Raw genomic sequence first — 24,898 nt, 5'->3', positions numbered from 1 at the left:
TCAACGAAGTCCATCTGGACTGCTTGATTCATGGATTAGGGGGACCCGCGTTCGACCTTGGAATAAGACTCCGAGACAAAACTCTCCTCAGAGGAGACGAGGGCATGTTCCTCGAAGTTCTCAACATATTGATGAGAACTTTCATTAAAGCCTCTGCCGCATTGAACACGACAAAGAAGTACTGCAACATCAAATACGAAGCGGAAAAAGGCCTAAAACAGTTCTACCTAGAACTGTCCAAAGCAGCGTCCCAGATGGTGATGCTGCCAGACCAGGCATCCTTCAACGCCAGGTTCCTAAACTACATTCCCCTCGAATGGAAGAGGGAAATGATTGCTCATGATAGAATCAGAGCAGACTTCTCCTCAAACGAGGAGATGTTAAAAGCAATATCTCGTGTAGACAAGATAATCGACGGGCTGAAGATGTCTTCAGCCTACGAATCAGGATACTATACCCAAACAACTACCACGGCAACCATGAGCCATGGTAGAGCCCTCCCATCAGGACAGAAGGCTGAAGAGCTGAAACCCAGATGGAAAGAGGATACATCCTCGAAAAACTCGAGGAAAACTGACCAAAAGTCAGTTCCAATTTGCGGCAAAATAGGGCAAACGAAAGATTGCCCAAGACACAATGTAACAAGCAATGAAAAACCAAGGTGCATAGCCGCCATGGAGATCGCGATCACAATGGAAGAAGAGTCGAAAGACTCATCAGATGAGAAACCAGAGAACAACTCTGGTAACTCCGAAGCATCAAGCTTCGAAGTAGAGGACCCATATGAAGGACCTCAATACTCACCTGACTCAGAGGGTGAGGAAGTCAACATTGGGACCATAAGGATGGGCCCAATGTCAGTCGTCGATCACGACAACATAAGCCTATGCGCTATTCAATAGTGGAGCCGAAACGGATGCTTTATTGCCGGACTTTGTCCGCACAGTCCACATCCCAATTCTCCAATTGGAGAACCCAGTCGTCCTTCAAATGGGGACGAAAGGAACAAGATCACAGATCCTGTTCGGAACAAACGTGGATGTTGAGATTAACGGCCATGTAGAAAAACACTACTTCGATGTAATTAACATCGATAGATATGACACCATATTCGGTGCCCCCTGGTTAAACAAAAACCAGGTAAGCTTAGACTTCTGGTCCCACAAAGTGAGAACGGTGAACATGGGCAACATAGACACCCTTGGAGTAAGCGAAGACTGTGTGACGAGATCACATGGATGGAAAACTGGAGCAAGAGCTCAAGAACAACCAAAAAAGAAGCCCCCCTGACAGGGAGGCGGGATTGAAACACACCTCAGGGTAATCGAAAGAAAGTACCCTGAAGGTTGGCCCAATCCTAGTCCGGAAGGACTAGAACTTCCAGATGTACCACATCTGGAAGGTCTCTCCATGAACACCCCCGAGTTCAAGATACTCAGGGAGTGGTGGAGAGAGAAATTCGAAACCATAATGGCGCCAGCACCATTAGAAATGCCTCCCTTGAGGGAGGTGAACCATTGAATCTCGTTGAAGGATCCGAACAAGAAATTTTGGGAAAACACCCCAAGATGTCCTGCAGCACTGCAGGAAGCACTAGTGACCAAAATAGATCGCTATGTAAAAGCAGGATGGTGGTATCCCACGAACAGCGAGCAAGCATGCCCGCTACTGTGTATCCGCAAAGCAGATGGATCTTTGCGCACAGTAATAGACATGAGGAATCGCAACTCAAACACAATCCTCAACGTTACACCAATGCCAGACATGTGACTGATCCAAGAATAAGTGGCCAGAGCAACATACCGATCCAAGATCGATATGTCAGACATGTACGAAGAAATACGTGTGGATCCAGACGACGTCCATATGACGACATTCTCTACACCCCACGGGACGTACAACTCGAACACGATGCAGCAAAGAGACTGCAATGCTCTCTGCACCTTCCAGCGCGCACTGACCTGGGAACTACGAGGAGAAGTAGGCAGATGCCTACACATCTGGTTTGACAATATATTCACCAGCACAAGCTCGGTGGAGAACCACAATAAAGCATTATTGTGGTTGTTCACTCACCTAAAGGAGGCGAAATTCTACATAAGCCGGAAAAAATTCCAGCCATTTGCCCCAATCCTAGATGTTCTAGGAAGCCATGTGGACGAACAAGGCATCCACGCTCAAGTGGATAAAATGGACAAAATCCGCAACTGGCGAGAGCCAGTAGACCACACAGGAGTCCTAAGATTCCTGGGAATGGTAGAATACCTATCGATATTCATGCCAAACGTCAGTGGCTACACAGGACCACTGCAAACAATCTGCTCAAACAAGCAGACATTCAGGTGGACACCACTCCACCAGAAATGCTTCGACAAGATCAAACATCTAGCATGCAGGGCTCCGATCCTGAAGCCCGTCCAGTGGAATCCACCGGAAAGCCTCTTAGAAGAAGAGAGGACCAAACTCCACATCTGGGTCATAACAGATGCATGCCCAGTGGGCATGGGCACACTAATTGGACAAGGCGAAAAGTGGCAGACTTGCCGCCCAGCCGCATTCATGTCCAAAAAGTTCACCAACACACAATGTAGGTACTTCGCCTACGAGCTCGAGGCACTGGGTGTCCTCGAAGCACTCATGAGATGGCAAGATGATCTCATGGGAGGCCGTGAATTCACAGTAATCACGGACCACAAAGCTTTGGAATATTTCAAAGCGAAAAACCACAACTCAGGTAGACACCTGAGATGGCAAGCCTTCTTCACAAGCTTCAATTGTGAAATAAAATATGTGGAAGGCGACAAGAACAAAGTGGCAGATGCACTCTCACGGTACTATGACTCGTCAATGGACGAGGATCTGCATTTCGACAACTACGTGTGGGTGGACATCCATCTGGACAAAAATGCAGAAGATACTATCCCCGACAGAATCGAGGATTATGAAGAACTGCTACTAAGCAGTACCCTGAGTAAAAACTCAGAGAGAAAGAGACTCGCAGCGATACGCGCGAGAAATACCCTAGAGGAAGCTCTAGGGGGGAGCACCCAAAATCTGGAAGAAATCATAATTCCAGAAGAGAACCTTCAAAAACAATTCAAAGAGAAAGACCTCATTGAGGCAATAAAATCTGGATACTGGCAAAGCCAGATCCACCAGGAAATCCTAGAGAGCCCAGGGAACTTCAAAAACTTCTCCGTAAAAGATGGGCTGATAACCCGACTTGGAGAAGGAGGAATGACCCAACAAAAGGGAACTATGAAAGGAAGTCCATTCAAGGAATAATCCTCAAAAACATCCACGAAACACCTGGACACTTAGGATCCAAGAAAACAGTGGAAACCCTCTGTCAACACTTCTGGTGGAAGTCAATGAGGAAGGATACCCACAAGTTCTGCAGGTCTTGTGGAACTTGTCAAACAACAAAGAAAAGCACCAGGAGAAATCCCGGACTGCTTCACCCACTCCTGACCCTGGAGACACCATGGTCGTCAATAGCTATGGACTTCACAGGTCCATTCCCAACAAGGTTGGGATATGATTACCTCTGGGTAATCATTTGTAGGTTGACGTCCAACGTTCACCTAATTCCGAACGCACTAGAACTAGCATTCGTATTTCTTCATGAAGTTGTAAGACTCCATGGTCTACCACACTCGATCATATCAGATGGAGACTCGAAATTCACATCAAAATTTTGGTGCAAACTACACCGAATACTCGGTGTGCAGTTGAAATTCACAACTGCATTCCACCCGCAAGGCGACGGCCAAGCGGAAAGAATGATACAAAAAGTAGTACAAATACTACTTGCAATGGTTAGACCAGATCAACGTGACTGGGCAGCGAAACTGTCCATGGTGGAATTCGCGATCAATGCGAGCTCGAACACATCAACAGGATTTGCCCTTCAAATTAATCTACCACCATATGCCAAAGATGTGCCTAACAGCACCACTCTCGGACTACCTGGGAGTAAACAACTTCGCCCAAAAGGCAAAGGAAAACCTCATGGCAGCACATGATGCGATAATACACAATCGTGCCAAACAATCCAGGTGAATAAGAAAAGACGCCCGGACCCACCTTTGAGAAAAGGCGAGCTTGCATACTTATCCATGGATAAGCTGAACCTACCCAAAGGAAGGGCAGGAAAACTAAAGCCCTTATACATAGGGCCTTACGAAATTCTGGACACATTTCCAGAGACATCAAACTACGTCCTCAAGTTGCCACCACAACTTGAACAATGCGGAATCCACCCAAGATTCCACGTATCCTGGCTCATACCTCATGAGCTGAATGACCAAGAAATCTTCCCAAATAGGGAAGTAAACATATTCTAACGTTTTTAATAACTTAATAACTGTGTCATAAATGCTTCCTATAGCATCAAAATTGTCAAAAATCTGTCTCATATAACACATAAAGTACCACCACATCTGCCCAATGTATTCTCATCGGCTGTTGGGTAGTTGTTGTAAATAAACGCCATGAAACATTTCTCAGGCGTTTAAACGATATACAGGATTTTCCGACACTCGAAGTCATAAATCACATGACGATTGTAGTCTGGGCGAAGCCCTCTGTCTCATTCGAAAACACCCCAGTGGACTGTTATACATGAAGTTGAATTCTCCTGATTCCGACCCCTAGTCCCCCGTAATTTCCACCCACCCTTCCCTCACTCATCCCGGTGTTCCATCTCATCCAAATCCAAAGTGGGTTCCCACACAGGCAGCGGCCCAAAGAAGAAAAATAAAGAAAAGAAAAAAGGAAGAAGGAGGGAGGGAAGGCACTTCCGGAAGTGGATGAGGGGGGAGGGGAACAAAGAAAAGAATTCAGTGCAAGGTCCTGACATCACACTGCTAGGGAATAATAAGATTATAAGCACGCAACTCATTTTCCCCAAGGGCCATTTGATGGACATACATACCGGGGTCATGTTACTTTGCATGAGACAACAGCCCACCATGAACTTCTCCTACCTCATCCTCTGCTGGGTATATCCAGTATGACATTGACCTTAGTCCGTGTTCGAGCCAAGAGGATTTGAGTCTCACCATGTCGTGCATACATGCCTGAAGCATGTCCCTAGCATAATCTTCCTGGAGGACCCCATGAGATGAATGAATGGAATACACAGGAAGTGGGATATACTCACTTTGTCGAGAAATAGCTGCTTTGCGGCCAAGATGAGCGCCTTATCCAACACACAGAGGAACGGACTGCCATGCTATTCCCGTTCATGAGAGGCATCGGTGAAGAGAGTATCAGAAAGGGGGCTCAGGTAAGCTACTCCCTCGCCTCCTTGCGACCTCCCACACCCATCTTGACTGCGAGGAAAAAAACTCTCATCGGATGTGCCCATGGCAAGTGCCGGTGTTTGGTTCTGACCCATCACACTATTCCTGCCCTGTCCTGCCATACCCGCTGTCAGCACATACTGGTGCTGGTTAACTGCATAGCCAGTTGTGCCATCTGTGCTCGAGAAGCTTTGGCTCAAACCGAGGCTGTCGCTACCCCACCACACAAAAAACCCATGGTCGCAAGTCCCATTCCACACTTTCTGATTCAAGTTTGCTAACATACTAAAAGGGCGAGTTACAATCAACGCACTCTGATTGGTTACCTACCACCTCAGTCGACACACTTCCACAATGTCTCCTCTCTTTCCCGCTCTCTCATTAAAGTTCGATTTTTTTTTATCCATCCAGTTCGGTCCCTCCTCCTTGCGTTGGAGATCTCTTATTTGTTCAAGGTTCATTTATCCCTTGATTTGTCAACAAAGAGTCCATCCCTTCCTCCTCGCTCTCTTCCTGTACTACCTCCTCAGTAACAATCCCGGAAGAGATATGCATCCTATTACTGAGACGAATGCGTTTTTCGAATTCACAGGCACATCCACAAGCGCAGTGATCACTACTTCACTCTGGCCACCGGAGCGTATCAACCCACAGTAAGTGGCTTTAGTGGTTCAACCAGGAGTCCACACTCATCATTATGCAGTCAAAATCCGTCGTTCATTTCTTGGTCTACCTTATCATAGCAGCCATTTCTCAATCTCATTGGTTCGGCTTATCCTTATCGCGGTTTCATTACATATTGACACTTTTATTTTTAGGCAGGACCCAGCCTCTGTCCTAGATAGTAATCCTCAGTCCTCAAACAACCCTTTGTCTGACTCTTCACTTTCACCGATTTCTCATTGGGCTTTGACTTCCACTCCCACGTGGTGTTCAGTTACCATCTATCAACTTCAAATCATTCCAACTTCACTGACGATCTCGAGTGCCTTCGCATATCGTGGTCTTCGTTTGTCATGCCTGTTGATGTTCGGTGATCTGATTCACATCCATCCAAGGTATGCTTTAGAATCAATTTGTTGGACGGGCCCATTCAGATGCTGCCAAGTTATCGACCTCCTCATTTGGCTTGGCAGAACATGCCGGTACCATTCCACTCAAGGTATGCCAGCACGGCAGAAGGAGACTCGTCTTCAATGGGCTGGGCGTGAATGATGGAGAAAAACCCTTACCTTGACCCTGCTGCGCAAGCATTTCTCGAGGAGTTTAGATTCGGATCGTCCTCTGTCCGAGACGTGAGCGCTGAACTCGATCATCGTGTCAAGGTGCTCAAGGCAACCGGAGGGTTCTCTTCTGTCTACGCAACCGATGGGCCCCACCAGGTGCCCAGACCATTCGAGTGAGTCCCAGCCCACGTCGCTGTGGTTTGCGATGCATGTGATGTTGATCATTCTAGGTGTGTTACAAAGAATTATGGCCACTTTCCAGCAGTATGCCGGAGCAAATTAACCAAACTGGAAAATGAATGAAAGTCAGGTTTTTTGCTCACTGTTGTTCCCAGCACCTGACTCGTGAAGTCAGGATATGGAAGGAACTTTGGCACCCCAATATCCTTGAGTTCATCGGATATGCCATTGCAGGCGAACGGTCGGACATGAAGGCTATCTTAGTGTCCAAATGGTGTGCAAACAGGAATGTTGTGCAGTATTTAAGAGCACATCCAAACTCGAGTAGGACTGACTTGGTGAGTGTCAGTTTGCGATTGTCATACTGTTATTTTTGATGTATATCAGGTTGTTGGTATGGCGAATGGACTACACCACTTCACAGCTGAAACCCTCAATTGTTCACCGTGATCTGATGTCAGGGTCGCATCCGGGGTCGAGGTGGTCCGGGCGTAGCATCCGGTGCTAAGGACCTCACGGGGGGTGGATCGGGCGTGCGTACTGGCGGGCCTGATGTGGGACAGCGATCCCTGGCCACTTAGACTGAAGTGGGAATGTTGAGAAGAAGGTTACTTCTTCGGTTCCCACCCCAGGTGTGTTTATATACATGCGGCTTGGGTCACATGAGGTCCGCCACGTCACCCTGCATACAGCCGCAGTCACCCGGGTGTCCCTGTGGGGGATCCCGAGGGTGTATGCTGCACACGCACGCACTAGGTTGCGCCCTAGAGCCGTCCGGGGTCGTCCGGGGCTAGGCATGTCGTGTGCGCGTCCCAGGCGGGTCAATAATACATGGATATAAGGGAAAGGTCATCTGTGTGAAATAGAAATAGAAATAGGAATAGAAATAGAAGTGGGAGAGGGATAGAGGGGGAAGGGGTATGAAGGAGGGGTGCAGGGTGGGAGAAGGGGTACCGGGTGAGGTGGGCCCGGGTGGAGGCGGGTCAAGCGGGTGTGCCCTGACATCTGAAGCCAGTGAGTGGGACCCTCTTTGGCTCGTAGATACACTGCCCTTCCTAGGACAACATCTTGATAAGTGGTCAAGGTGCAGTGCAAGCTCTGTGACTTTGGTATGTCCCGTGTAATGAATGAATTGTCCAGAGTTGCCCAGACGACATTGACTCCGCTGGGATATGATACTCTTCATATGAAGTCATTGTTGAGGAGAAGAAGACAGAGTTCAGCGATGTCTACACATTCGGGTGCACATCAATACAGGCAAGTGTAACTTATTATCCAGAACAACGGAGTCAATGATGCCGGTTCCTCAGGTGTTGTTCGATCAACACCCTTTCCCCGACATAAAAAATGATCATAGAGTGATTGCTGCAGTTGAGAACCGACAATCTTCTTGGGTGTGGGACATGGATGTACCCATTCAACACATTCTTTCTCGATGCTGTGATCCACATCAGAATGAATGCCCGTGAATTAGCAGCACCCTCCACGATCTTGATCGCATCCTGGGAATGATGGTTGACGGTCTCTTACACCGACGTGTCTTGGTGGAAGGAAGGGCTCTGTGCCAAGAAAACCAACCAGACCAGCTCCCGAGCTCTGAAGCACCTGAGCCCCCTAGGAGTGCCATGGTCCCATTTTCGGGCCCCGGAATGTTTCCGAGCTCGAGAGTACCCAGTACCCCGACCCAGTTCCGGCGCTTCGAGGTGTTCCGGAGGGGAATACCTTATCCCCTGGTTCTGACGATACTGGTTCTGATGATACATCTACACGAACTGACTGGCTGTCAAAGATAATCAGGAGATTGTCAAGTTTCTTCCGCCTCGTCCTAGCAATAATAATTATCAGCCCTTTCCCACCTTTGCATCCGTTGGGATCATAATGTACAAGACTCATAACTTGGTCTCCTCAGCTCCAACAAACGGCGCTGTCGATAGTTCATTCAACAATGACGATGCCTATCACGTTGTCATTGGTGCGGGAGTTGTCGGCTTAACCATGGCCATCGAAATTCAAGAAAGGATTCCAAGCGCTGAAGTTTATATATATCGTCACAGAGGTTCTACCTGGGGATCCAAAGTCAATTACAAGTTTGTGGGCTGTAAGTGAATGTTCACGTCAACTATTCCCTGTTCGTGTCTTGACAATTGTAACTAATCCATATCGACTTGCTACTGTGAACAGAGGGCGCCCACCATGTTTCTCAAGCCGAAAATGAGGGCCAGCTTAGTTAGTGAATGACGGTTTCTCCACTTATTCTCAATCTCCATCCAGGGTTGGACAATAAGACATTCCGAAGGAGTCGGAGGGCAGGCATCCGGTGGTGTCCTGTTATTTTGCCTCTGCGTACTTGCATTGGATCAATAAACCGATAAGTACCAGGTCCTGAAGGATTCTGAGCTGATCAAAGGGAGTCTTTCTAGTGTGGAATTCACTGCGCTAACCATGGACACTCCAGTATAGTGAGTGATTTGTTGCCACCTTCCGCCATTGCACCACAAGTGAGAATGACACAGCCCAAGGGTCTGTTGTGTTGTATATATTATATTGTATTACAAACAATTGAGATGATGTGCCAGTACTGGTCATTCTGCTGGCCACAGCTCCCCCACCCCTACCCACTAGCTGTCTGCCTCATTATGTCCATTATTTGGAATCCGGCCCATTGCCCTGTTACAGTGTTGTGACAGTGACTCATTTGTCACATTGTCTGTGATGAATTTAATTGGATCTTTCCAGATCTCGATCTCTCACGATCTGAGTACCCGCTCCATCTCGAAAATGCCAGCAGAACCAGGATCTTCGCAACAGGTTGAGAGTCTCATGGAACTCGACTCCGTCCAGAATATCAAGGGTCTCCAATTCAACCTGATGCTGCCCAAAAAGTGGATTCAGATGAGTCCTGATGAGAAGATGGTGCAGTGCTCTCAGATCCGCAAGCAAGCGCTGATCGGAGTGGGAGAACTCCAGGTTTACGATGGTGATGGATTGAGACTTCAACTTGGGGGCCGAAATGCCAGGCCGATCCAGGACACCCCAGCCAAGCAGATCACTGAGGATGTTTACCGCTACTCAGGCCCTCGGCGCCTGACTACAGACATGGCACTGAATCTGGTTGTTAGGACTTCTTGGATTGATAAGGGAGAATGGCCACTAGGGATGACACTAGCAACTACAAATCCCTTCCCCTAATTACTTTCACTGAGCTTGGTCGCAGAGCGGTAAATGCCAACCAGGTTCATGTTATCAATGGCCAACATCGGTTAGTCTTTTGCTTCTCATACTTCAAATAAATTTCAAACTAAGACCCTTGCATAATATTAATAATTAATTCACATATGTAGAATAACAGGCCTGCAATATGCATACAAGCATGCAGTGGACGAGGTGAAACACCTTTGGGGTGTGTTGAACCAGGAGCATGTCAAGATGGAGACATTAAAGACATATAGACAACAGAGATATGACCAAAACTCTCGGAAAATGAGGACAACGTTCAAACGGAAAGTGCAAAGAACAAGCAGTAACGACCAAGACGAGCTTGATGGCCCACTAGAAAGGAAGGGATCTATTCTTAATCCACCCAAACTTTCATAATAAAAGGTTCATGCATCAATGAGATATTCATTAACAGGATGAGCAACATCAAAGTCATGGCTCAGGGAAAAGATGACGTTCACGCAAGATCCATATTTAAAACACAGAACGAAATTTACATGGAAAATATCATAAATTGGAAACTATCGTTAAGCAAAGTTTCAGCCCAAACGGTCCAGCCGTTGTGAAGTTACACCAACAATGGGAATTGTCAGAGACCGGGTTGAGACAAAGGAATGTCTCCATGGTGGAGGGCTTCGGCCTCAGCGACTTATGCCAGGAGCGCTGTGCCAAGTAACATGTCCATGCCCTAACTTACTAACTGGCTGTCACGGCCCCGCAAAGTCCCCGCCCCTCTACCACTTTCTGCACCCCCATTCTTGCGCCTGTTACTCACGCCCGTTAAATCGCGCCATTGCCCATCACTTAGCAGCGCCGATAGTGGTTCCCATCCTACGGCCCCATAGCAGCGCCTCCTTTGTTCTCCTGCCGCCACTTAGAGTTCCTCAGCCATTCGGCTGATACCGTTTTATTCTATTCATTCGCTTAACTAACTAGCAGTTGATATGGTGGCCGTTGATCCGCTCCTTATTGACATTTGGTTTATTTCTTTATTGACAATTGGTTATTCCTTTATTGACATTTGATCTATTCGTATATTGACATTCTGATCCGCGCACCTAGATTGTCAGCCTATTCATTCTGCCTCCCAACTTCACCGTCCTCTGTTCCATTCATTTCTTCTGTTCCATTTCCCTGGTTCTTATCACTCTTTTAGTTCTGTCATACTTACCATCCCGCTCCCGTCCCGTGCCGGACCGACCGGCCCCTTCTCTGTTCTCCTCTCGTATTTATACTTGTAGCTTACTGTCGATGTACCTTAGTTCGAATATTGACTAGAATTCCCCCCCAAGTACTCTCATCCTAAGTTCACCTCTCAACTTCATCCCCGCTTAAGTCAATGTCACCGCAAGGTCTTTCCTGCTAATGTGAAATATGGGACAGCCTAGAACGCGTGGCGCAACGCTCTGGCCAAGTCGTTGAAGCCGAAGTCCCAACCCCATGACGCCTTGCAACGGAGTAGCTCATTAGCTAAGTGACCACTCACACTGCCATACTCCGCTCCGCTTCCTGCGATCACCTCGAATACAGTTTCTGACACTGGCAACCAGAACTGAAGGGGGGTAAACTCTAGTCGATTTTATTACTGAGGTGTAACCTATGTACAAGTTGAGTATATATAGTTACAACGAGGGCAGGCCCGCAAATGGCGGAGCCAAGCGGAGCAGAGCTAATGGGTTTAAACATTAGCTGATTGAATATTACCGACAAGTGGGGTTACAGGGTTAACGGAATGGTAGGTGATAACCCAGAAACAGAAAGGAGGGATAGGCCCAAAGGTGGGCTTGCAGGGCAAGCGAATGTATTGCCCAGCGGAGGCAGGAGTGTGCTAGTGGATGTCGGAGCTGTCCGGAAGCCTTCAGGGCTCTGTACTTAGGGAGGCATTGTAACGGGTCTATCCAACTAGACTCGTGGCTCAGGTCTAGGGGGGGTAGGTCTCTCTCTAGTGTCAGACAGATGTAGTGGGGTCCTTGAGTACGGTGCTGATACTCTGTCTAACCTCTAACTAACTGTCTGTACAGTTGTCATGGAAGAGTCCGATACAAATATAAAAGGAAAGTCACATGTGTGAATGAATGAAAATAGTAAGGAAAATAAAGAACAAGTCATATCTCCTCAACCACTCCACCAAATCCGACGATCTTGGACCCGTCAGAACCACCTCCACAGTCGCTACAACTCCTACTATTACCATGACTCACCAATCCTAGTCCCTGATGCAGTAGGGGGTGAAATGCGTGATAAGGGTTGGTTTGACCTGCACGGACTTGTCCCCACAACAGCGTAGGTAATAAATTGAAAAGAGGGGGTGGTGACCATCGAGGGATACCGAGGTGATTGTGGAATACGGGAGCTCCGAGGTTAGTGAAGAAGGAGCAGAGGTAGTCTGGAGAGATCGGAGGTAGTGGAAGTCGATGGCCGTGGATGGATATGACAGTATCCCCTTCTTAGGCCTGAAGCCTCGAAGGCCCAGAATTAGTAAGGTGAGGGGAGCTGTACTTACAGAAAAGAAAAAATGAAAACAGAAGTGAGGAGTGGAGAGAAAGGGAGAGGTGGGAGAGGTGTCAGGGTTCCTAAGGAGCTTCAGGTCCAGGCTTATCTGGGTACCGAGAGTGGAACGCTTTGACAAGGTCGGAGGTGTGATCGAGTTCGCAGGCAAGGAGCCATTGTGTCTCCTCATCGGTCCCTTCATAGCCTAGCTACTTGACCAGGTAGAGCAACTTGTTGCATCTACGTCGGTCAATCTTGGGGTTGAGTATCTCTTTGATCTCGAACTCAATCTTGCCTTCGATTTCTATGGGAGGCAGAGGTGGCTGGTGGCGGTTCGGAATGATGTTCCAGATGGAGGGTTCGATCTGCGAGACATGGAATACTGGGTGAATGGCTTGCATGTTTTCCGGCAGGTGGAGAGTGAGGGAGTGAGTTCCAACACGGGCAATGATCTCAAATGGGCCGAGGTTTTTCTCAGAGAGCTTTTTGGAAGGTTGGGTGGAGCGGAAATACTTGGCCTTTACATAGACCGAGGTTCCTACCTTGAAAGCTGGGGCAGGAGTCTGCCAGGCCCTGATAACAGATCTGAGCGAGGTGCATTTCCTCGCGAAGGAAGTGGTGGAGGGAGTCGAGATCGACAGAGTACTCTTGGGTGTGTACTGATGTCAGGTCTCGCTCTGGGTGAACGGTGATGTTCGGATGGTAGCCTTTGTTGGCAAAGAATGGAGAGACGCCTGTGGTGGCATTTGGAGCGTTGTTGTAAGCGAACTCCGTGAGAGGTAGGAGTTTGGACCAATTGTCCTGCTGGTAGTTACTGTAGATGCACAGGTACTGCTTGAGCGTCTGGTTCATCTGTTTGGTCTGACCGTCTCCTTCCAGGTGATAACCAGAGGTGAAGTGGAGGCGGATGTCGAGGGCCTTACCAAGTGAACGGAAAAAATGAGAGACAAACTCCGGACCCCTGTTGGAGGTGACGTGGGAAGGAACTCCGTGCTTGGAGAACACATGGAGGAGGAAGAGCTTGGCCAGTTCCAGAGAAGTGATGGTATCGTGGGTAGGAACGAAAATGCACTGTTTAGACAGGTGGTCCACAATGACCAAGATGGAAGTGAATCTGGAAGAGGAGGGTAGCTGTTCGATGAAATCCATGGAGATGGAGTTCCAAGGACGTTTGGGGATGGGGAGTTGTTTGAGCAAGCCATAAGGCTTATGACAGGGGACTTTGGCACAGGCACAAGAAGTGCAGGAGGAGATGTAGCTCTTGATGAAGTTATGGATGCCCGGCCAGGTATACTCACGACATACTCAGTTTTGACCAAAGTGTCTGGAAAGTTGGTGGTCGTGTTTGTCTCGCAAAACACAGAGACAGAGATTGTTGGAATCCGGAACGTAAATGCAGTTGTCCAGCCTTAACAGGCCTTCGGCATCAATGGACCAGTGGGAATTGGGGAGGTTGGGGGAAGCGAGATGAGAGGAGATTGTGGTATCAGAGGAGAGGGAGGCTAGAATGTCTTGATGGAGAGCCTCTGTGTTGATGAGTACTGCTGCTCGGATTACTGTGGCAGCTAGGAATGTGGCTCGTAAGGACACAGTGAGCTGCTCCAAAGTGAAGACCGGTCATGTCAGGGCAATAGCCCCGAACCCCAAGCCACATGTAATTAGATACATATTGTTACGGGGATGGGGGAAATTCCCCATTCCTCGATCCGTTCTTATAGTGGGAAGGCGAGGGTCATGTCTAGTTTGTACCATAACTGGAAGTGTAATCGATGAGTGATCCCAGTCTGACCTGGGAGTGGGCGATCGAATTCCCATCGATCGCGATGGGTGATGTAGTGAGCTATTAAGGGATTGATGATTGATAGTCGGAGATATCAGGACAGATGGGTCAGCCACGGATACTTGGCGCTCCTCAATGGAGCGTACCGTGTGCGAGGTCGCGACTGGTGAGATGGGTGAGAGCTTCGCGTAGTTGCCATCGGGTACTTGGCGTTCGCAGTGCGAACGTACCGGTAGCGGGTCGATATCGTAGGCGTGCAATGAGGGCTGACTATTAGGGCCTTCGGTGACTTGGCGTTCCCAAAGGGAACGTACCGTTGGCGGGGACATACGATGACTGGCAAAGGAAGAAACAGACGGTGGATGGGCGGCTACTTGGCGTTCGCGTAGCGAACGTGCCGGCATCAAGGGTATGTGGGCCTCATAGTGTTCATGATCACCATGATCGTGATGGGACGTCGTATGTTGAGTACTGGGGGGAGAGCGGAGTGATGAAGACCCATAGGGTACAGGTTCAATAGGACGATACACACGTCGAGAGTCTTCGACTCTCGACTTCGAGTTCTCGCGGCGAGGGCCGTTAGAGGACTCGATATAACCAGACTTATAAGACATATTGAGAGTTGTACAGTCACACAGGTTCAGTTGAGTCACAGGGAGGGTTGTTACAGAAGACGGTACACGAGACAGTTGTAGAGCAGTTGTTAGTTTCGGGAACCGCCTTCGGCAGTTTCCGTACATGACGCATGACTATCTACAAATGGTAAGGTCGCGGGAAATCCCGCGAAACACAAACAACCTCGGCCAGCACCAAAACCCCAATGGGGAAAGCTTTGCACAAGGGGGGGGAAAGGGGTAGAACGGGTAAGGAGGATAGGGTAGCGGGATAGAGGACGGAAAGGAGAAAGAGGGGAGGAGCGATAGAGAGGGGAAGTCTTTGACCATGTGACGGATATGGTCGTTGGAGACTCCGTATCCGTAACACATATAGTCACGTGGGTAAGCGGGAACCTCTGGGTAACTGCTTACACACTACCGTAAAATACACACACTTGTATCACTTACAGCTCTGTGTGCTGAGCTACCCTGAGACCTCACAGGTTGAAAGTTCTGCAGGTTGACGCGAGCATAGTCCATATCCCCTTCTTTGGGATAGACGTCCCAGCATCTAGTCAACACATCTGGTTTTACTCCGAGTCTTCCGGGACGGAATCGGACAGTCATGTGGAACTGGGAGAGGAACTCTGACCAGCAGGCTTGCCGCTGGGTCAAGAGTTTGGTGGTGGAAAAATACTCAAGGTTCTTGTGGTCAGTGACGACGTCGATTGGAGTTCCTGAACCTTCAAGGTAGTGACACCATGATCGGAATGCATCATGGATGGCGAGCAGTTCCTTATCATGGGTGTTGTAATTGAGCTCCAGCGCCGAGAGTGTTCTAGAGCAGAAAGCGACGGGGCGAATCTCTCTGTCATCACAACGGATGGACAGGATTCCGGAGATCGCGTAATCGGAGGTGTCGGTTTCTACAATGAGGGGGGCATCGGGTAGCCAATGTGTCAGGATGGGAGCGGAAGTGAAGGCTTCTTTCAAGGTGTTGAAAGCAGAGCAACAGTCATCAGAGAATAGCCAGGGGGCTCCTTTATGCGTAAGGCGCGTCAAGGGGACCACAATGTCGGAGTATTGGTGGATGAAACACCGATAGAAGTTAGCGAAGCCAAGGATGGACTGGACATCCTTGACTTTACAGGGCTTGGGCCAATCTTGGATGGCTTTAACCTTCTCGATGGACATGGTGAGTCCGGGGGAGAAAGGCAGTATCCGAGATATTCCGTAGTGTCCGTATGAAATTTGCATTTCTTCGGATTGGCATATAGGCCGTGTTTGTGGAGTCACATAAGAACTTCTCAGACATGCTCCTGATGTGAAGCCATGTCTTCCGAGTAGGTAAGGATGTCGTCTAGGTAGACTACCACAGAAACGTCCAAGAGGTCGGCAAAGATTGTGTTGACAAATCGCTGGAAGGTGTCAGGGCACACCTGCCTGACCCCACTCCACCCGGTCCGACCCCACCCGATCCCACTACCCTCACCCAGTGCCCCTGTCTTCCCTCCTCCCTCCTCTCCTTCTTCCTTTCCCTTCTTCTTCCTTCTTCTTTCCTTTCTTTCTCCTTCTTTCCTTTTCTACTACATGGACGACTTCCTTGCTCGATCTACCATTAACCAGGCTGCGCAACATGCCCGGACCCGGACACACTGGGTGACGCCCTACACACCGGATGCTCCTGAGATCTCTTACGGAGATACCCGGGCGGACACGGCTGTGCGCATAGATGATGTGGCGCTCCCCACATGACTGTCAGGGCACACCCGCCTGACCCGGCCCCACCCGGCCCCACTTCACCCGGTACCCCGCCACCCAGTCCTCCCCTACCTCCTTCCCCCTTCTTCTTTCTTTCTTCCTCCATTCCACTCTCTCTTTACTTGTCTCACCTTCTCTTTATTTTCTCTTTATTCTACACGGACGACCTTTCCTTGTATCAATGTACCATTGACCCACCTGCAGCGCGCTCACGACACGCCCAGCCCAGGCGCCTCGGGCGACCCCCGCTATGTCCAGCTCGCGCACCCACAGCGGACGCCCTCGGGATCCCCCACGGGGACACCCGGGTGACTACGGCTGTATGCGAGGATGACGTGGCACCCGTCATGTGACCTAAGCTGCATGTATATAAACATACCTGAAGTGGGAACCGAAGAAGTAGCCTTCTTCTCACCCTTTTCCACTTCAGGTAAGTAACATAGTATCCCCTTTTAATAATAATAACACCCTTTTCCACTTCAGTTTAAGTGGCCAGGGACTGCCTCCTGAGCCGGGCCCGCCAGTATGCACGCCCGCTCCACACCCCGCGAGGCTTCTAGTGTCGGGTGTCTCACCCGGGCCTCCTCTACCCCGGACGCGTCCCTGACAATGACCTCCAACTGCATGTACATAAACACAGCCTAATAAGTGGGAACTGAGAAGTAACCTTCTTCTCACACTTCCCACTTTAGCCTAAGTGGCCAGGGACCCTTGCCTGCTTCGGGCCCATTGTTACACATGCCCACGCTACACCCTACCGGGCCCTCAGCCCCAGGCGATATACCTGGATGCTCTCGACCCCGGGTCAATCCCTGACAGAAGGCCGTGGGTGCATTCGTGAGACCGAATGGCATGACAAGCCACTCATAGGAACCATAGCGCATGCGGAAGGAAGTCTTCCATTCGTCGCCTGCTGCAATGCAAACCAGGTGGTAAGCATGCCAGAGGTCGAGTCTGGTATAGACTGTGGCATGGCTAGGTGCGTCAAGGAGGTCAGAGATGCGGGGAAGTGGGTAGCAATCCTTTTTGGTGATCTTGTTCAGCCCTCGGAAGTCAACGCAAAGATGGAGGGATCCGTCCTTCTTGTGGACAAAGAGGACCGGTGCTGCATGACCGGAAGTAGCGGGATGAATGAACCCGGAGGCTAGGTGTTCATCTAAGAACACCTGGAGGGCCTCGAGTTCCGAAGTAGAGAGAGAGTACATAGTACCCAAGGGTGGTGAAGTGCCTTCCTCAAGGTCGATCTTCAGGTCATGCTCACGGTGCGGTGCCAGTGTCGAGGCTTTGCTCTTACTGAACACATCCGTGAACTCGTGATACTCCTTCGGAATGGCCGAGAGGTCAATGGAATCGGTGTGGGATGAGGCAGCCCTCAAGCAGCTGTCCTCGAAAGGGATGGTTAGGCTGAAGGATACCAATCCTTCAAGTCGACAAACCTTCGCAAATGCGGAACGGCTGACGAACTCGATAGATGGTAATGGAGGAATGGGAGCCTGTGACTGAGGTGCTGGTGGAACATCAGATGGTTGGATGTCGGATGATGGCAGTGGTGCCGGAGACGACGGGGGAGAGCTCGGAGTAACTGTCTTGGTAGGTTTGGAAGTTCGGAACATAATACTGCTTGAGACCCAGTCAATCAACGGATTGTAGCGGGTAAGCCAGTTGTGTCCTAGGACTAGGGAACATGATCCATCCAGCGATGTGACAAAGAAAGTCGTGGGGGTGATGTTTCTGGAAGCGAAGCGGAGGGGAATATCAATGGCATGGGTTATGATTGAGTTGGTGCTACCGTCGAATAGGTGTAGTTGTAGGGGTTTAATCTGATGTGTCTTCAAGGCCAACCTCTTTATGAATGTGTCGTCAATGAAGCAGTCCGAAGACCCAGAGTCTATGAGTGCAGGTACGTTCTCATAGGTGCGGAAGAGTTTATTATGTGTCCTATCATTGGACGGAGGAGAAGAGATGGGAGAAGAGAAAGAAGAGAAATGGAAAGAGGTGGATCGATCTACGGAAGTAGTCAGAGGGGGTGGAGGAGAGAGTGGTACATCAGCAACACTATCTACAACGGGTAGAACATTAACCGAAGGGTCAACATTGAGAGGAGAAAATAGACCATTTGAAAGAGAAAAAGAAACAGGAATATGGAGGGAGGATAAGTTGGAGATGGAAGATGCATTTAAACACACTTCTTTGAGTGTGCAGAGGGAAGAATTGCAACCCCCGGTCCATGCAGAGTCCACGGGGGTGCAGACTAATTTTTTGCTTCTGTGGAAGCAGATCCTTGCTCCTTGGTCTGGGCGGAATGGGCCTTAGATGCACGAGAAGAAGACTTGGGACAGTCCTTGACCATGTGGCCAGACTGACTGCAGAACATGCAAAGTTTCTCGTGGAGACGGCACTTGCGCTCTTGTGGCGTGAGCTTGCCGTTGTCTCCAAGTTTTGAAGAAAGGTCCGGTTTAGCGGAGCTGGCCTCGGACTTCTTATTGTCCTTCGGAGGCTTGCTACCGGAAGCGGAGTTGGGAGGAGGAGGGAACGGGGTCGGAACGAGAGGCAGCGGTGGACTTGTCAAAGACGTTAGAGGAGGAGGGTTTCGCATGGCATGTCACTTCAGATTTACGCTCCCAATAGCGCACATCGAAAGTTTGTGACAAGGTGCAAAGCTCTGAAAGAGTAGAGGGTTTACCTACTCTGGCAATATCGTCCTTGATACGTTCCGGCAATCCATTATAGAAAAAACGACGAAGCGCAGCTTCTCTGTAACCATGAAGTTGAGAGGCATGTCGGTTGAACTCGATAACGTACTTATTGATGTGGTGCCCATCCTTCATGTCCAGGGTCATTAGTTGAACTTCGGCATTGCCCACAGGGTCATGAGGACCGAAGTTGGTTTGAAGTTCATTGACAAACTCTTGATAGTTATTCATCCATCGCGGACGAAGCATAGAATTTTGTTCGAATAATAGATCTGGCTCAAACCAATCGAGGGCCATTCCCTTGAGGTAGGACTGCGTGAAGATGACCTTGGCACAGTCGCTTGCAAAAGCGAGGGATGGTCCTGGAAATTCAGTTCGCATTGGACCAGAAATACTCAGAGTTCTCGGGGATCTTTTCTGTCAAACTCATGGACCTTGGTCTGGAGAGCGGAGGATGGTGGACGTGGTGGACGTTGTAAGCAGGCTAGGGATCTAACCCACTAGGAAAACAGGAAAGGATGGGGACTGGATTGGTATCCAACAGGTCAGGGAAAAGGGGTAATGGTAATGGTCCAGTGTGGTGCGGTGCATGGTGTACTCTAATCACCTCTCTGGGTGACACCAAGGCGAGGACTGATCTAGAGGTCTTCTTACTGATGTTCTTCATCGTAATACTCCCTACTAGCTTGGGAGGGGCAAACTTGGTAGTTTCTAGTCCAAAGGAAAAGGTAGATACATCCTCATGTACAGGTATATATGAGAAATGATCAAATAAAAATGATAAAAAATATCCGATGTGCCCCATGTGCTTAGGTGGATCATATCGGCAACAAACAATATCGGAAAAAGGAAGGGAAAACAATAATCAAGAAAACAATAAAGCAATAAATGATTTCCAGCCAAAAAATACCCAACTCCATCCATCGCCAATGAACTCCCGATAATTATGGATCCTAATACTCCTAAATGACGCGTTTCCAACGGTACCAATATCGTCCAAATCGGTGCAGTGGTTGCTGAGATAAGTGAAATCCAGTCAGAGTGTGGCTGCGCTGCTGGGTGGGCGTGGGAATTTGGTCTGTGGGGACTGGAAATGTGTCTGGAAAAATAGGAAAAAATTGTGGAAGGGTAGAAATGGTATATGAGGATGTGTACGACGTGTTTCGTAAAGTGGGGATGTGCTGGGATGGGGAGATCGTGATATTCGGTTTGTTTGTGCAGTACCAGCTGTGCCTGCCTACAACATCCGGTGTGACGAGCCAAACTGGCAATGGCTTGGGCTAGTTGTGCAATAGCCATGTTGGGGATGGGTTCAGCATCATCGGCAGTTGGGACAGTGGGGATGGGAGGATCAGCAGGAGGAGGGTCGACAAAGTCGGGGACCTCGGAACCGAGTCGTGAACGGGGTCTATGGGTTGTTCCATGGTGTCTCCGAAGTTGGAATCTGCAACTGGTGATCGATTCCTAATGGGATGCATGATCGGAGTCGATGGGAGAGGGGTTTCTAGATTAGAAAAGCTACGAAACTCAACTGGGTTTCTCACCAATTGACTAGGACCAGGCTGTGAGGGTTCTGGGGACGGTGAGGCAGAGTTGGGAACTAATGTGCGTAGTTGGGAACGAGTGCGAGGGGCTTTTGGTGCCATACAAGACATGTACTAGTCAGGGAGTAATAAAATACTGTCAGAGACCAGGTCAAGATGAAGGAATGTCTCTGTGGCAGAGGGCTTTGGCCTCAGCGACTTATGCCAGGAGCGCTGTGCCAAGTAACACATCCATGCCCTAACTTACTAACTGGCAACCAGAACTGAAGGGGGGTAAACTCTAGTCGATTTTATTACTGAGGTGTAACCTATGTACAAGTTGAGTATATATAGTTACAATGAGGGCGGGCCTGCAAATGGCGGAGCCGAGTGGAGCGGAGCTAATGGATTTAAACATTAGCCGATTGAATATTACCAACAAGTCGGGTTATGGGGTTAACGGAATGGTAGGCGATAACCCAGAAATGGAAAGGAGGGATAGGCCCAAAGGTGGGCTTGCAGGGCAAGCGAATGTATTGCCCAGCAGAGGTGGGAGTGTGCTAGTGGACGTCGGAGCTGTCTGGAAGCCTTCGGGGCTCCATACTTAGGGAGGCATAGGTAATAAATTGAAAAGAGGGGGTGGTGACCATCGAGGGATACCGAGGTGATTGTGGAATATGGGAGCTCTGAGGTTAGTGAAGAAGGAGCAGAGGTAGTCCAGAGAGATCGGAGGTAGTGGAAGTTGATGGCCATGGATGGATATGACAGGAATATAGAAATCTGCATCATGCTTAAAGACATGTGAGGGTGGCGATGTGAAGGGAACTGGCTGTCGGAACTGAGATCTGCACTTCAGCAGATCATGAAGACCAATTTCTGTTCAAATCAGGAAGACCCCCATCAAAACAAAGCATGGAAAGTACAAAAACACCTTAGAACATGAGGGAAAAATCTGAAATAAACCAGGCTACAATTGTTATGAGGGTTCCCCTCAAACTGGATGGCTGAGCTTGCAGCGCCTTTGGCACTGCGCTGCAAGCTTGGCCATCCAGTTTGGGAGGAACCCCTAACAAACTGTACTGCAATTTCAAATTAAATATGCTATCTTCATTTGTATGCAAAGTGTTTAGTCCAGGCAATGGTCTATTTGATTGCAGTAAATAAACTCCATACTGTTGGAACAACCATCAGGGATGGAGTAACCTCCCTGGCATAACGGGTGAGTAGTGTATGGATGCACGCTAGAGGTCCTGGGTTTGATACCAGGCTTGTCCATTTTATGTCATTTGTCCAGTCACCTGATTTACATTAGTTGAATTCATGACATAAGTCTATAGCACTAGCACATGAATTTCTTCACATACTCAATCCAAGAATCTGAGCCATATCCATGAATTCAGTGTCAGGGATCGCTTGTCAGTCCAAGTCAAGTATCACCCAAAAACCTAGTCATAGACAATGTCATATCCCGGAATCCCGACCCCACACTCTCCCACCTCATCACACCTTCCTAACAACTTCATCATCCCCTACACCATAACTCCCACTCCCGAAGTCACCTTCCTTCCCAACCGTCTCAGCTCCAGCTTGGTTTGCGGCAGCAGCAGCGGCAAAATCATGAGAGTGAGTTCGAAAGAACAGCAGCAAGTTGGCCTTGTACTCACCACGAGAGTCGCAAGAGATTCAGGCGATAAGGAAGGAAAAAGGGGGCACTGTGAAAGCCCTTTTTATAAGCATGGCCTGAATTGTCATGAGCACTCTCGTGATAAGTGAAGTTCAGTACGTACCTCTGCTGGTGTGATCCGCTTCGCGCATCCACGCCAGAAAACCCAGCATACGACTGAGGCATGGTCCTGGGTCCATCAAATGGTCAGGTTGCGCAGCAACTCATGAAAGTGGCAAAGGGGCAAGTGCAGTGCTGAGACAGGCACATTGGGGTGATTGAGCCAGGGGAAGTCATAGCATTGGCTGGGCCGAGTTCGATCGTTGCCCCGTGATTAGTCTCGTGAAATGAAAACATTAAACAACAATTAATATCCTATTTCATGGGACTAATTGGGGCCGGGCACGTGCGACCTGGAGCAGTCCATCTCGTTCTGCACTGCCACAGTGCTGATGGATCGTGATGGGTGGTGTTAGAACGGGGCTGATACAGACGACTCCGGAGTGGAATCGGAGACTTAGCGTGGAGGGACCTTGGCCTCAACAACTCAAGCGAAGCGCTGTGCCATTGCTGTTTGTCCATTTGGTCCTTAATTTCACAGTAGGTGAGCAGGAAGTCTCTAGGGGGCATTTCAGGTCGATTTCGGACTGAACCAAAACGAGTATGTACAAGCGCCGATATATATAATGGAGGGGGCAAAGCACAAGGAAACAAAGGGGAACCAAATCGGAACGAAGACGTCTGAACGGGAACAAAGGGAAGAAGGAGCGGAGTGGTACCGAAGGTCATAAGGCAGGACCTGTGATACGTCCGAAAGGAGGTAGGGAGGGCAAGGCCCAGAGGGGCAGGAGGATGAGGAGAAGTGGGGGTGATGACTAACTGGCTAGAATGGGAAGAAGCAGTAGTCCAATAGGGGTGAGGGGTAAATGCAGAGATACATTACAGGCGGCAAAAGTGCCGAAGGCGGTCCATGAAGCTCGGGAGTTGCGGAGCTTATGGAGGGTACGGAGGTGGGGTTGAAAGTCCGAGGGATATTGGCAATGATGTTTACGTAGTATGAGGTCACCAATGCAATGGACTAAGACCGAGGTGGAGTCAAAGTCCGAGGTAGGGACTATGATGGAGGCTCGGAGTGAAGGTACGAGCGGTGTCCGAGTAGGAAGTACGGGACAGTGGCGGAAGGTCGTAACTTGGCAGAAGGGTGGTGGAGGAGTACCAGAGGGAGGAGAGAGGGGAAAGGTAAGGGGGAAGGAGTGGCGGAAAGGAGGGTTGTCAGGTCCGAAGGCGAGTATCGGAGCGGACGGGGGGAAGCGTAGGAGGATGACAGGAGGGTGGAGGTGTTGTGAAGGGGGGAGCGGAGTAGGAGGAGGATGGTGTGAGGGGTGGTGTTCGGTCTGAGGTGAGTATCGGAGCGGACGGAGATAGGGTCGGAGAGGTAAGGAGGAGTAGAGGTGGCGTGGGGGGTAGAAGGAGGTGTGTTGCCAGGACCGAAGGTGAGTATCGGAACGGCAGCGGTAGGTTATGACTCCGGAGGTGAAGAGGGTGGAGGTCCGGAAGTCGGGTCGGGGTCGGGTATGCACGGATATGACAGGTGGTCCTAACTTGCCTCTAGCCTGGCTGAGGTTAAGTTGCTGAGGAAGGGGGAGGTTTGCTCCTTTCCCCCACCTGCTCGCTTGCCTTCGCGCTTGTGCTCGGAGTTACTGGTATGTTTCCCCCAGCGCAGCAGGGCTTGTAACTCATGCTAGCTTGCCAGTACCCCCTCTGGTTATTGCGTAGTAATTGCTTTTCCGCTTCCTTCTTACTGTTCTCTGTAAGCATATCTTTCTCCCTTGTTTTCTTTGTCGTGATTGCTTGCTGTCAGCTCTTGCTCCAACCTCGCTTGCGCTGCTCTCTCTTCTGCTACCTCCACCTTCCCCAACTCCACCTTTGTGACTGGTACTATTATCTCGTTATCATCTTATTGTACCGGCTCGCCCTTGGCCGTTGTATTTCTTTTCTTGCAATCCCATTTTGCACTGGCCCGTTGCATCGTGGGCCATGTCCACTAAGTTGGTCGGAACCGATTAGAATGAATACATCCATCCATCCATCCAAGTTATCAGGCGACCTCAACAATTCCTGTCCCGTCCCTCTCTCAAAAAGCGCTCAGCAACGCCGCCAGTATTGACAACGTACCATCCAGAGGCCCAGTAATCGTTCCGGAAGTTCCCCTGGACTATGCAAGTCCAACAACAACACAACAACCTCGTCCATTCAGCACGCTTTACCATCACTTCAAAGCATCACCTTCCTACATCGTCATCCAAGTCTCCCTTCTTTGTCGTTCCAGCAGTACCCCATTTGCAGCAGCCTACTACTCCAGACCCCAAGCCAAGCCATCTTTTACAATCCCTCACCCAAACCCAGTAAAGCCAGAACAGACCCCTCCATCCCCAAACATCTCACCTACAAAGCCCCAGCGCAC

The 24,898-nt window shown here is 49.5% G+C and overlaps 2 protein-coding genes across 2 annotated transcripts; both read left to right on the top strand.

The window, feature by feature from the left end:
• Window positions 1–5,660: 5,660 nt before the first annotated feature.
• EI90DRAFT_3023370 (uncharacterized protein) lies at window positions 5,661–7,162 on the top strand (the record flags this gene model as incomplete). Its single annotated transcript, XM_039057864.1, has 9 exons — window positions 5,661–5,692; window positions 5,837–5,959; window positions 6,125–6,150; window positions 6,244–6,364; window positions 6,404–6,468; window positions 6,558–6,705; window positions 6,763–6,796; window positions 6,868–7,050; window positions 7,100–7,162. The coding sequence occupies 9 exons, from the start codon at window positions 5,661–5,663 to the stop codon at window positions 7,160–7,162; spliced, it is 795 nt and encodes a 264-aa protein (XP_038907874.1).
• Window positions 7,163–8,905: 1,743 nt separating this feature from the next.
• Window positions 8,906–9,901, top strand: EI90DRAFT_3023369 (uncharacterized protein; the record flags this gene model as incomplete). The annotated part of the gene is made up of 4 exons (XM_039057863.1): window positions 8,906–8,938; window positions 8,984–9,039; window positions 9,168–9,171; window positions 9,449–9,901. The coding sequence occupies 4 exons, from the start codon at window positions 8,906–8,908 to the stop codon at window positions 9,899–9,901; spliced, it is 546 nt and encodes a 181-aa protein (XP_038907873.1).
• Window positions 9,902–24,898: the final 14,997 nt, after the last annotated feature.

This window comes from Cantharellus anzutake (genome assembly GCF_015039405.1).
Source record: "Cantharellus anzutake strain C23 chromosome Unknown EI90scaffold_206, whole genome shotgun sequence".
NCBI classification, from domain to species: Eukaryota; Fungi; Basidiomycota; class Agaricomycetes; order Cantharellales; family Hydnaceae; genus Cantharellus; species Cantharellus anzutake.
Note: the sequence above shows the minus strand (reverse complement) of the source record. Positions and strands in the feature narration are given on the sequence as shown.